We start from the raw sequence: 13,516 nt of genomic DNA, 5'->3' as shown, positions 1-13,516 counted from the left end.
ACTATGGGACTTAACTTCTAAGGTCATCAGTCCCCTAGAACTTAGAACTAATTAAACCTAACTAACCTAAGGACATCACACACATCCATGCCCGAGACGGGATTCGAACCTGTGACCGTAGCGGTCGCACGGTTCCGGACTGTAGCGCCTAGAACCGCTCGGGCACCCCGGCCGGCTTGGTTGAAAGTAGCCCGCTGTACGAATACATCTAGCCCTGTCGTAGACCGTGCGGAGTGTAACATATTTTATTTTCTCAGAATAGATTCATGGCATACGGGAAACTTCATTACCAAGAACATGGTTATCTGACGCTACATCATCGTACTTATTCGTATCGGCGCTGTGGGTGATTTACTATACCAACACACTATCGTAGTTTATCACTACCTTCAGTATGAATATGATTACGAAGGCTTTCCCGGCGTAATAATTGATAATATTCTTCTCCGGTGTGCAGGCGCATCATAACGTAATCTTGACACAATAGTCAGTTCCGGCGAGATCGCGTACCAGCACTCTCACCTGAAGATGACGGACAGTTGGACCGCGGAAATATTGTGTCAAGATCACGTTATGATCCGGCTGCACACCCGAGAAGAATATTACTCTATTAATCTTTGGTGTGACGTCATAAGCTAGTGACTGTGTGTGAGATCGCTCTCTATGTTTTTATATATTTTTAGGTTTCAGATACATATTTTAACGGTTTTTGTGATAATATTTACTATATAAGTGACTTATTAGTGGTTTCTTCATTTACTTCTGCCTTTCTTGTATTGTGACCTGATATTTGTGAGTGCTTCGTATCGAGCAACGTAACCTCTTACCTGTGTTTACATTCCGCGCTGACCAGTTGCAGCTGTAGCGGCGCATCGAAAGCTAAGTACTAATTAATTGTTTGTGTATAGTGGTTTATTTAGGAACTTTAGTAGTCTTCAACCGGTGTTTTTTTGTGTTTTCTGGTGAAATAATTTCAGAAGAACCTTTTGGGAACTGTTTTCAGCTTCGTTACTGTGTCATTAGACGTTTGATTCTCTTTCTGTGTTAGCAAAGAGGTGAATGGCCTTTCAGATCATGATGCACAAATTTTAACTCTAAAAGATTTTTGTGCTGCAACAAGTGTTAAATATAGTCATCAGCTGTTTAGGAAAGCTGATCTAGTTGCTGTAGAGACCTTTGTAAACCTTATCAAGGAACAAGAGTGGCAAGATGTTTATAGCGCTGATACAGTAGACGATAAATATAATGCTTTTCTCAAGACTTTTCTCGTGCTCTTTGAAAGTTGCTTTCCGTTAGAACGTTCAAAACAGGGTACTAGCACAAACAGGCAGCCTGGGTGGCTGACTAGAGGGATAAGAATATCTTGTAGAACAAAGTGGCAATTATATCAAAACGTTAGAAACAGTCAAAATCTAAATGCAGCAGCCCATTACAAACAGTATTGTAAGATGCTTAAAAATGTTATTAGGAAGGCAAGAAAGTATGTGGGATGCTGATAGAATAGCTAAGTCTCAGGATAAAATTAAAACCATGTGGTCAGTCGTAAAGGAAGTGGCTGGTCTGCAAAGACAGGTTGAGGATATAGAATCAGTGCGTAGTGGGAATGTCCGTGTTACTGATAAGTCGCACATATGTACAGTATTTAATAATCACTTTCTGAATATAGCAGGTGAACTAAATAGAAACCTAGTCCCAACAGGGAATCATATAGCGCTCTTAGAAAAAAGTGTTCCGAGACTGTTACCTGAAATGCTCCTCCATGATGCTGACAAGAGGGATATTGAGTTAATAATCAAATCACTAAAGACCAAGAACTCTCATGGATATGACGGGGTATCTAGCAGAATACTGAAGTATTGTTCTATGTATGTTAGCCCAGTTCTTAGCCATATCTGTAACTTTTCCTTTAGGTGTGGTCGGTTCCCTGACCGATTAAAGTACTCGGTAGTGAAGCCCCTTTATAAAAAGGGAGACAGGGATAATGTTGACAATTTTAGACCTATTTCTATGCATTCGGTGTTTGCTAAAGTTATCGAGAAGATTGTATATACAAGGTTACTGGAGCATTTAAATTCACATAATTTGCTGTCAAATGTTCAGTTTGGTTTTAGAAATGGTTTAACAACTGAAAATGCTATATTCCCTTTTCTCTGTGAGGTTTTGGACGGATTAAATAAGAGGTTGCGAACGCTAGTTGTTTTCTTTGATTTAACGAAGGCTTTTGACTGTGTTGACCACAAAATATTACTGCAGAAGTTGGACCATTATGGAGCAAGGGGAGTAGCTTACAACTGGTTCGCCTCTTACTTTAAGAACAGAAAGCAGAAGGTAATTTTCCGCAATATTGAGAGTGGTAGTGATGTTCAGTCCCAATGGGGCACTGTTAAGTGGGGCGTTCCCCAAGGGTCGGTGCTGGGGCCACTGTTGTTTCTTATTTATAAAAATGATATGCCTTCTAGTATTACGGGTGACTCAAAAATATTTCTGTTTGCTGATGACACCAGCTTGGTAGTAAAGGATCTTGTGTGTAATATTGAAACAGTATCAAATAATGCAGTTCATGAAATAAGTTCGTGGCTTGTGGAAAATAATGTGATGCTAAATCACAGTAAGACTCAGTTTTTGCAGTTTCTAACTCACAATTCAACAAGAACCGATATTTTGATCAGACAGATTGGGCATATTATAAGCGAGACGGAACAGTTCAAGTTCCTAGGCGTTCGGATAGATAGTAAGCTGTTGTGGAAAGCCTATGTCCAGGATCTTGTTCAGAAACTAAATGCTGCTTTATTTACCATTAGAACAGTATCTGAAACAAGTGACACTTCAACACGAAAAGTAGTCTACTTCGCATATTTTCATATGCTTATGGCGTATGGTATTATTTTTTGGGGTAATTCTTCTGATTCAAAAAGGGTATTTTCGGCTCAAAAACGGGCTGTTCGAGCTATATGTGGTGTAAATTCGAGAACCTCTTGTCGACCCCGTATTCAATAGTCTGGGAATTCTGACATTGCCCTCACAGTATATATTTTCTTTAATGTCGTTTGTTGTTAGCAATATTAGCCTATTCCCAAGAGTTAGCAGCTTTCACTCAGTTAATACTAGGCTGAAATCAAATCTGCATGTGGAATGCACTTCCTTGACTCTTGTGCAGAAAGGAGTGCAGTGTTCTGCTGCATCCATTTTCAGTAAGCTACCACAAGAACTCAAAAATTTTAGCTGTAGCCCAAACTCTTTTAAGTCTAAACTGAAGAGTTTCCTCATGGCTCACTCCTTCTATTCTGTCGAGGAGCTCCTGGAAGAGCTAAAAAATTAAGCAAATTCCAGTGTTACATTGTTGATTTTCTTTATTTAAACTTACGAGTTGTCACCTGAATATGTTTCTTTATATTTCATTTTATCTGTTTCTAATATCGTGTTATAATTTCATGTATTGGCTCGTTCCATGACCATGGAGACTTCTCCTTAATTTGGTCCCGCGGAACAATAAATAAATAAATAAACTCTATTAATACTTATTTCCATGGCTGCATGTGTAGAGGATAGGCAGGAAGAAGTTTTTATTTTTACTTCCTGTTCAATTTAGTTGTTGGGGCACGCCACATTACAGACGTGGCAGTCTTTTGGAAGGTTGCCTTTCTGCGGCGCTGAGTCACCTGTGCTGCGGCGGGAGCCCGGCCCCCGGCTGGTAGGCCGCCCCCAGCGGCACCCAGCCGCGCCGCTGCGCCTCCTGCTCCGGCGCGCTCCACCGCTCCTCCGCGTCCGCGCTGCCTCCGCTGCCGCCGCCCCCGCCGCCTCCACCGCCGCCACCATCGCCCCCTCTGTCTTCCGCCGCCCACGCAGCTGCCGCCAGCAGCGCCCACGCCACCAGCAACCGCAGCAGCACCGCGTGCGCTGCCGCCATGCGCCCGACCTGCAACGGCAAACAAACACTCTCGTAAGCGTGTGGCTCGACCCCTGCCCGTCCAGCAGTCGCATACATCGCACGGCGTAGCAGTAAACCGTCTAGAAACAGAGCGACGATATACAAACGACCGGGTAACCTATGGAACCATTTTGTTCCACACAGTTATCCTCCTGTTTGTCATTTAATAATAAAGAGTATTTATAGCAATGTTGAAACTATCAATGTTTGAAGCTCAGGTTTTATTCGAAAACTGTTGACTAGTAACTAGAAACTGCAAAAAGATGGGAATTTAAGGAGATGGGACCTGGATAAACTGAAATAAACAGAGGTTGTACAGAGTTTCAGGGAGAGCATAAGGGAACAGTTGACAGGAATGGGGGGAAGAAAAACAGTAGAAGAAGAATGGGTAGCTTTGACGGATGAAATAGTGGAGGTAGCAGAGGATAAAATAAGTAAAAAGACGAGGGCTAGTATAAACCCTTGGGTAACAGAAGAAATAATGAATTTAATTGATGAAAGGAGAAAATATAAAAATGCAGTAAATGAAGCAGGCAAAAAGGAATACAAACGTCTCAAAAATGAGATCGACAGGAAGTGCAAAATGGCTAAGCAGGGATGGCTAGGGGAAAAATGTAAGGATGTAGAGGCTTATCTCACTAGGGGTAAGATAGATACTGCCTACGGGAAAATTAAACAGACCTTTGAAGAAAGGAGAACCACTTGCATGAATATCAAGAGCTTTGATGGAAACCCAGTTCTATGCAAAGAAGGGAATGCAGAAAGGTAGAAGGAGTATATAGAGGGTCTATACAAGGACGACGTACTTGAGGACAATATTATGGAAATGGAAGAGGATGTAGATGAAGATGAAATGGGAGATATGATACTGCGTAAAGAGTTTGACAGAGCACTGAAAGACCTGAGTCGAAACAAGGCCCCCGGAGTAGACAACATTCCATTAGAACTACTGACAGCCTCGCTAGAGCCAGCCCTGACAAAACTCTACCATCTGGTGAGCAATATCTATGAGACAGGCGAAATTCCCTCAGACTTCAAGAAGAATATAATAATTCCAATCCCAAAGAAAGCAGGTGTTGACAGATGTGAAAATTACCGAACTATCAGTTTAATAAGTCACAGCTGCAAAATACTAACTCGAATTCTTTACAGACGAATGGAAAAACTGATAGAAGGCGTCCTCGGGGAAGATCAGTTTGGATTCCGTAGAAGTGTTGGAACACGTGAGGCAATACTAACCTTACGACTTATCTTAGAAAAATGATTAAGGAAAGGCAAACCTACGTTTCTAGCATTTGTAGACTTAGAGAAAGCTTTTGAAAATGTTGACTGGAATACTCTCTTTCAAATTCTGAAGGTGGCAGGGGTAAAATACAGGGAGCGAAAGGCTATTTACAATTTGTACAGAAAGCAGATGGCAATTATAAGAGTCGAGGGGTATGAAACGGATGCAGTGGTTGGAAAGGGAGTGAGACAGGGTTGTAGCCTATCCCCGATGTTATTCAATCTGTATATTGAGCAGACAATAAAGGAAACAAAAGAAGAGTTCGGAGTAGGTATTAAAATCCATGGAGAAGAAAAAAAAACTTTGAAGTTCGCCGATGACATTGTAATTCTGTCAGAGACAGCAAAGGACTTGGAAGAGCAGCTGAACGGAATGGACAGTGTCTTGAAAGGAGGATATAAGATGAACATCAACAAAAGCAAAACGAGGATAATGGAATGTAGTCGAATTAAGTCTGGTGATGCTGAGGGAATTAGATTAGGAAATGAGACACTTAAATTAGTAAAGGAGTTTTGCTATTTGGGGAGCAAAATAACTGACGATGGTCGATGTAGAGAGGATATAAAATGCAGACTGGCAATGGCAAGGAAAGCGTTCCTGAAGAAGAAAAATTTGTTAACATCGAGTATAGATTTAAATGTCAGGAAGTCGTTTCTGAAAGTATTTGTATGGAGGTATGGAAGTGAAATGTGGACGATATATAGTTTAGACAAGAAGAGAATAGAAGCTTTCGAAATGTGGTGCTACAGAAGAATGCTGAAGATGAGATGGGTAGATCACACAACTAATGAGGAGGTATTGAATAGAATTGGGGAGAAGAGGAGCTTGTGGCACAACTTGACTAGAAGAAGGGATCGGTTGGTAGGACATGTTCTGAGACATCGAGGGATCACCAACTTAGTATTGGAGGGCAGCGTGGAGAGTAAAAATCGTAGAGGGAGACCAAGAGACGAATACACTAAGCAGATTTAGAAGTATGTAGGCTGCAGTAGGTATTGGGAGATGAAGAAGCTTGCACAGGATAGAGTAGCATGGAGAGCTGCATCAAACCAGTCTCACGACTGAAGACCACAACAACAACAACAACAACAAGTAACATGAAAAAGAGGGATGTTGTAATAAAAGTAAAGACAACAGTACAGGTTTATCATACTGCGCTAGAAAATACAATTTCCTCAAGAAAAAGGCAAAACAAAAAAAAAATACAGAAGAAAAAAATATATCAAACTTTGCTTCTATACTTCGTCGAACTTATATAAAGCATGTTCTGTGTTTCATGAACAACTTCCGCATTTATCAATAACACCTGAAAACTCTTGATGTCGATCATGATGAAGGTCGTTCTGTTCAGTACAAAATAACAGCAACAATTATATGCTTATACAGGTAAACTGTACTTGAATCAGAAGCAATTGCTTTGGCTGCATAAAAGTGCAGGCGTTATGCAATCAACTAATATTTATTACTTAAAAAATGCAATTTATACTCTGTAAGAACATAAAATACCCTATAGACTAACACTGAATGATGCGCGGTTCTCATTATGTGAAAACAAACAACCAAAAAAACAAAGAGAAACCGTCGGCTCGCAGTTTCTCTCTTACACATTCATTTACGTTTCTTTCCCTACCACTGCTACCAATACTACCGGTAATTCTACAATATACCACATCATTTAGCTGTACCAAAAATGCCACAACGCAGTTTTCTGTACGTCCGAACAGAGGAAACCGTAAGACTGGAAATTCCACTCTCAGAAATTCCACTCTCACTGTTGTTTGTGAGCGTTTACTATCTCAGGACAATAATTCTGAAAAGAAACTACAATGGTACTTACAGATATTAGGGTGTGATTAAAAGAACGCTGCTCACAAAACCAGGAAAGAGACAGTGCTTAAATAATATGTACTATTTTCCAAGTCAACATCCCTTTTTCTTAGCATACGCTAATTGTGCAGAATGATGTATCGTTCGAAAGGTTTTTTCACCGGTTTCTCACATTGCTTGCCGATTTTACGCTAAACGTCATAATCTGTGGCAAATTTTAACGTAAAAGAGACCTTTAACTTCACAGCTAAAAGGCCATCATAGATGACCAGCTTCATTCTTATGTTTTACAAAAGTAACTTATTAAACACGAATAATATACTGTTCTCATATTATTTTATTACAAATACCATTTTATTTTATTTAAATTACTTATTAACTCTGTAATTTGTATGCAGCATCGTCGCAGATAATAAACGTAATCACTCTGGTAATGCATTTTTTCTGTCCGTCGTACAAGTTGACTTTCCTAACGATTATACTTTCCGAAACGAAGAACATATTTTTCATTCTCACCTTGAATTGTGGCTTATCTATGGCATAACGTGCTTACGAAAAGTACGAAGTGCTGTTAAAATATTAGAATACAAATAGGCGTTATTGTGGCATTACTGAGATACAAGATAAAGAAGCGAATACTACGTTGTAACCTATGCAGTTAACGTTTATTTAAATTTTTGTATTTTAAAATCGTATTTCTCATTAAACTTGTCCTTAACAACAGGTAAATGTAAATATTATGGTTGAAAGCTAGAAATTACAAACAATAATGCATCAAAACGTACAGGTTGTTTCAAAAAGAATATACGTTTTTTTAAGTTTTGTAGCATTTATTAAATTCAATTTACAATTATAAATAATACGTCACACGAAAGAGCAACTTTTACAGTTTTTCCACAGGTGCTATGGACTTGCTTGTGCTTAATACCATCGTTTCGCCCGCGTGTAACAACGTAGTGTGCTTCATTACGAGTTTAGCGCATCAGCGCCGTTCCGTGTCATTATGGTAACTGGTTTGTTTGGTGGGTTCTTGGAACATCAAAACGCTCGTCCATGTATCTGTTAGGTAAATTTGAACAGTGTCCACGCACAGAAGTACTTTTCACTCAATTGTTCTTATGTGTATATGTATCAATCGAAAATACCCTCTAAGGCCAAACATGGCCTGTCGTCAGCTGTCGATAAATTTCAAATTTCGTAAAAAATTTTTAATTCCTTTTACAAAGTCCACATTAAACCAAAATCTTATTTATCGTTTTTGAGTGTGACTCAACTGGATTGTTTTCATAACAATAGCAGAACGTAGTATATGGAAAATCAGAATAATGAAACATGAACTATGAAATGACACAATTATAGTGATGGTAATAGTAATCATTTGATAACGATAACAAGACACACAACATGAGAACATATTTCATTCAACAAATCTTATTTATAATCAGGCAAGTGGAATAGCGTCTATGATGGCCTGTTAACAGTAAACATTCCCTCATTCTCCTGGTATAGTTTGGGAAAACCTCTAATCATGCTGAGTGGATCGATACACATCCCCGTATCATCTCTGGATGGACAATTTGTCAAACCTTTCAGTGTGCTTTGGTAACTTCCACTTACAACAATACGGTCAACAAGACCCGAATGCCACCACTCATAGGGTGTGTAAGTCCTAATGCGATATATTACGTCTCTGGAGAGATACAAACATTGTATTGGACGTGAAGTTTGTCGATAAGAAGCCATATACCACCGAAAGGACGTGGTTTTGTTGCACAAGATCATCCCTCAATACAGACCAGCAGTTGCCACGAGTTATTGGAATCCACATATACATCTGTGGTCCACAAGCCAGCGTAAGATGTGTAGAAGAGAGCACAAGGTGTACTACCGTTTGTTTCCGAATTTATGATTCCGTTGCAGGACAATGGATAAGAGCAACGAGTGTCAGTAAGCTCCTACGTTGTATAAAGACGATTTTTTAAAGTACTGCTGTCAAAGTCGTTAATAGAAGTCTTTGAGAGAAGAAATGATGTTAATGTTAAAAAATATATCGGCTCAACCACTTGTTTATAGTTTAAAACACTAAGATTGACGTGTTTCGGAAGTCAAGCTTCCATCATCAGAATAATAAAAAGTAAAAGAACCTGTTAAAACTCGCTAGAATGGAACATGCACCAGGCACAATAAAATTGATAATAAAATTAAAACATCGTGGCTACTTCCCTTGTTGCAGCCGTGTCTTCCAAGGTGCATCTGCACATAGTCGTCAAAATATAAAAAACTCTAAAATGGTGTCGCCTATGGTGTTCAACATCTAACCACATGGCTCTCTCCTCTATCGTCGTAAACCGCCCGTGCGTCTTCGTTGGTAGCACACACCACGTAGCCAGGCACGACACTGAAACGCGACTGAGCTCACGCGTAACATAGCGTAACATAGCGATGCTTTCCGGCTTAATAATTTCGAAAAGTCAGCTGTAGCCACGCATATTTGGGAAACGGGACACCCCATGTTGGAAATAGATCAGGATCTCGTTAGTTTACATAGACAGGAAAAAGGCAAAAAGCTGGATCTACTAGAACAGCTGGAAATTACGATACATAGCGTGGATAATCAGAACACACTGAATGAACAGCAAACTGGTGATAGAAATAACTTTTTCAAACATTTCACTGGTTTCTTTTCGTAACTACATTTTTAGCAATTGGCAGGATATCATCATTTCATGAGGTCCTCTGTTTGTATAGACATCTCTGTGACTTCCTTGTTTACTTGCGCGTGAGTTCACTCGCGTTTCAGTGTCGTGTTTGGCTACGTGGTGTGTGGTACCAACGAAGACGCACGGGCGGTTTACGACGATAGAGGAGAGAGCCATCTGGTTAGATGTTGAACACCATAGGCGACACCATTTTAGAGTTTTTTATATTTTGACGACTATGTGCAGATGCACTTTGGAAGACACGGCTGCAACAAGGGAAAGAGCCACGATGTTTTAATTTTATATAAATTTTATTGTGCCTGGTGCATGTTCCATTCTAGCGAGTTTTAACAGGTTCTTTTACTTTTTATTATTCTGATGATGGAAGCTTGACTTCCGAAACGCGTCAATCTTAGTGTTTTACACTATAAACAAGTGGTTGAGCCTATATATTTTTTAACATTGACATTCACAATTACGACCTCTCATCCAGTATGGATAAAATCAAAGAAATGATGTTTTTTTTCATTCTAAGCATTGACTCAGAATTTTAAGAATAAGCCTTTTCATTACATATATGGTGTAAAAAAAGCTACTAATACAGAGTTTATGGTATTTAGAGGAGATACAGAGAAACAGAAACGTCACAGGTGCACCGTTTCTCCGCTGGGGTTCCATGAACCGCTTGTTATGTTCACAGATGGTGTTTAAACTGCTGTGTAATGAATATTGTTTTGGGGATGTTAGTGAAACTGCCGTCTGTTATGTTAATGCACAACTTGGCATCAGTGTTCTAATGACTGTCTGACACTCTCAAAACAACAGGGTTTTTCAGGAATAGTGTCTGCGGCTTCAGACAGACGGGCAACCAGCTCTTCTGAGGCGCCCAACGGCATCTCCTGCACCAAACGGTATACCTCGCCACACAAAAAGAAATCTAAAGGTCAACAACATCTCTAAAACAATATTTATCACGCGGTAATTTGAACACAGGTTCTGAACATCACCAGCGTCACCATCTTGATGGACGCCTGGCGGGGGAAAGGTGCACGTGTTTCTTCTTTTATCTCCTCTATGCCCTCTAAAATTTTGTATGCATAGATTTTTTATGCCTCGCATATCATTTCTCCTGCAGAAGCACCTACTGGAGAATCTTGAGCGATTCTATTGTGCTCTCACTTCCAGCAAACAAATCTAAAATGAACTACCGGCTCCTGCCTGAATATATTTTCTCTCTTCCATTAATCTGTCTTGGTAAGTGTCCCAGACGAATGTACAATATTCGCGAACCTGTCACGCGACACTTTTATATTAGTGGCAGAATTAAATTTCCTTAAGTTTCTTTCAATGACTCTTTATCATATGCCTTCCTTGGTACTAGGAACGCGTCGACGTGCTATCTATAATGCCTCCCGACCATATATATTTAACGTAGTGGCTAAGTACAATGCCTAACCGGCAATTGTATAATTAAACAATACAAAACCTTTGTAATTTTGTTTGCATATAGGACCCCAGACTCGATAATTTATTCAAAATAAAACATTGTTCATTATGGACTGTACACTTTTCAGTTTATTTGCTATTGGCCAGCTTCGATTTTATACTCATTATCAAGCGACATTGAAATAACCTCAAAGTGACGTGCATAAATGTTAACTGAATGCTGATTGATAATGTGTATAAAGTCGAAACTGGCCAATGGCAATTACAATGAAAATTGCACAGCTCATAATGAACAACGTTTGCCTTTCAGAAATATGTCTGCTCACCTACTTAGGTCCAGTAAGTTACGTTTGCTTATGTTGTGCATCAATTGCTAGTAGTTACTACAGACACTGATCTGCATTTTCCAGTATGATCAAATAACCCTTTAGAATTTACAGGAGACATTGAAAAATATTCATTTGACTCATACTTTACATTTAAGGATTCAATTAAATTGTTTTAATGACGTAATTATTAAAAAATACGGTATGTTTAATTAATCCTTATGCAATTTTATGATCAATTAGAAACAAGCTAAGAGGAGTTATTGCTTTATTGTTATCATTAAAAGTTATTAATAATTTTACCATTTTATAATTAAGCACTATTTTGAGGTAGTCAATTTCATCCTATTAACGAAGATTTATTTCGATTTATGTTAGTTGCAGATTTATTAACATTAAATGGAAAACTCCCAGCGACTCTCAGCATGGAGAAATTAAGAATTATGTAATAGTATACACAAAAGCGTCGTGTGCGAAAGAACTAAGAGAGTTATCTACAAGGTCGACGTTAATGTATCATACGTAGTAACGGTCCGATCGCACACCCCTGAGACACACTCGATGCTAATTTAGCTTCTGTAACCCTCCAGTGATAATGAGCTACAGTGTTCCGTTTACCACGAGTTTTTTAGTTCATCGTATATCTGGTGGAAACAGCCCGTAAGCAAATATTTAATTTAGTACGTAGCCGTACCGAAGTGTAAGGAAGGCTTTCACTTGTTGAATGGCGTTACTGCATTTCAATAAGCGGGATAAGAGCGCACACGATGTTGTGTATTTACTGTATGTTTCCAATCGATGACAGTATAACATCGCAGAATCGGTAAACGTTAGGCAAAGGTTATTGTCCTGCTTCATGGACGACAGAAACCAGAGCATAGGCTTTAGAGAAATTTTTGAGGAATTGCCTGTGAATCGGCAAGGAAGTAAACCAATTTTGGATTCTAGTATAATGCTCTGTGTTCGACTAAAAGTAGAATGGCGGTAAAACGGTTTTATAGCGAAGACCTGAATAACTTTAAGTAGCCATGAAAAGTGTCGAGAGAATGACGTAGATGACAGACTGAATTAATACCCGATTGAAATGGTTGGTTCAAATGGCCCTGAGCACTATGGGACTCAACTGCTGAGGTCATTAGTCCCCTAGAACTTAGAACTAGTTAAACCTAACTAACCTAAGGACATCACAAACATCCATGCCCGAGGCAGCATTCGAACCTGCGACCGTAGCGGTCTTGCGGTTCCAGACTGCAGCGCCTTTAACCGCACGGCCACCCGATTCAAGTAAGGGGTCGATTCCAGAGCGTGCTGGGCGGAACATAAAACCCAGGGAAAAGAAGGAGTCTTTTCTGAAGGTTTCTGTATGTAGTGTAGCCTTGTATTAAATAAAACGCGGACGAAGAAGCAGTTCAGACAACAAGAAAATAGAAACTATTGAAATTTGGTGCTACAGAGGAATAACGAAAACTAGATGGGTCGAGAACCTGATTTAAAGCTGCTGAACTGAATTGAGGGAAGAAAGAAATTTATAGTACAACTTGACTAAAAGCGGGGATCAGTTAGTAGGTCATAGCCTGAATCATAAAAAAATCGTCAATTTGGTAATGGAGGAAAGTGTGGGTGGTAATATTTGTTGTGGGAGTATATAACTAAGATACAATAAGCAGGTTCAAATGCATGTACGTTGCAGTAGTTATGCAGATATGAAGGGACTTGCACAGGATAGACAAGCACGGAGAACTAAAACAGACTAGTTTTGGGACTGAAGGCGGCAACAACAACAACAAAAACAACAACAACAACTACTACTACTACTACTACTACTACTACTACTACATCCAGTGTAAAAGCAAATGTACGCCAAAATTCACTCCTTGTCCAAGACTGCACTCATTTCAGAGCGCGGAAGGACTTCCGGCATCTTTCAAGATGAACCGAAACATTACACTCTTTCAGTGGTCCGCTACAATACTTCACCAACAAGAATAAAACTGAAATAGATTAT

At 39.5% G+C, this 13,516-nt stretch overlaps 1 protein-coding gene across 1 annotated transcript in view; it reads right to left on the bottom strand.

Annotated features, from left to right (window-relative positions):
- LOC126483650 (mucin-5AC-like) overlaps positions 1 to 13,516 on the bottom strand; it is a 223,299-nt gene that overhangs the window by 68,399 nt on the left and 141,384 nt on the right. The window contains exon 3 of the mRNA XM_050106710.1: positions 3,660 to 3,916. Within this exon, the coding sequence (XP_049962667.1) occupies positions 3,660 to 3,907 (248 nt within the window). The 5' untranslated portion in view covers positions 3,908 to 3,916. The remainder of the gene's footprint in view (positions 1 to 3,659; positions 3,917 to 13,516) is intronic.

Source organism: Schistocerca serialis, chromosome 6, assembly GCF_023864345.2.
Source record: "Schistocerca serialis cubense isolate TAMUIC-IGC-003099 chromosome 6, iqSchSeri2.2, whole genome shotgun sequence".
Lineage (NCBI taxonomy): Eukaryota > Metazoa > Arthropoda > Insecta > Orthoptera > Acrididae > Schistocerca > Schistocerca serialis.
Note: the sequence above shows the minus strand (reverse complement) of the source record. Positions and strands in the feature narration are given on the sequence as shown.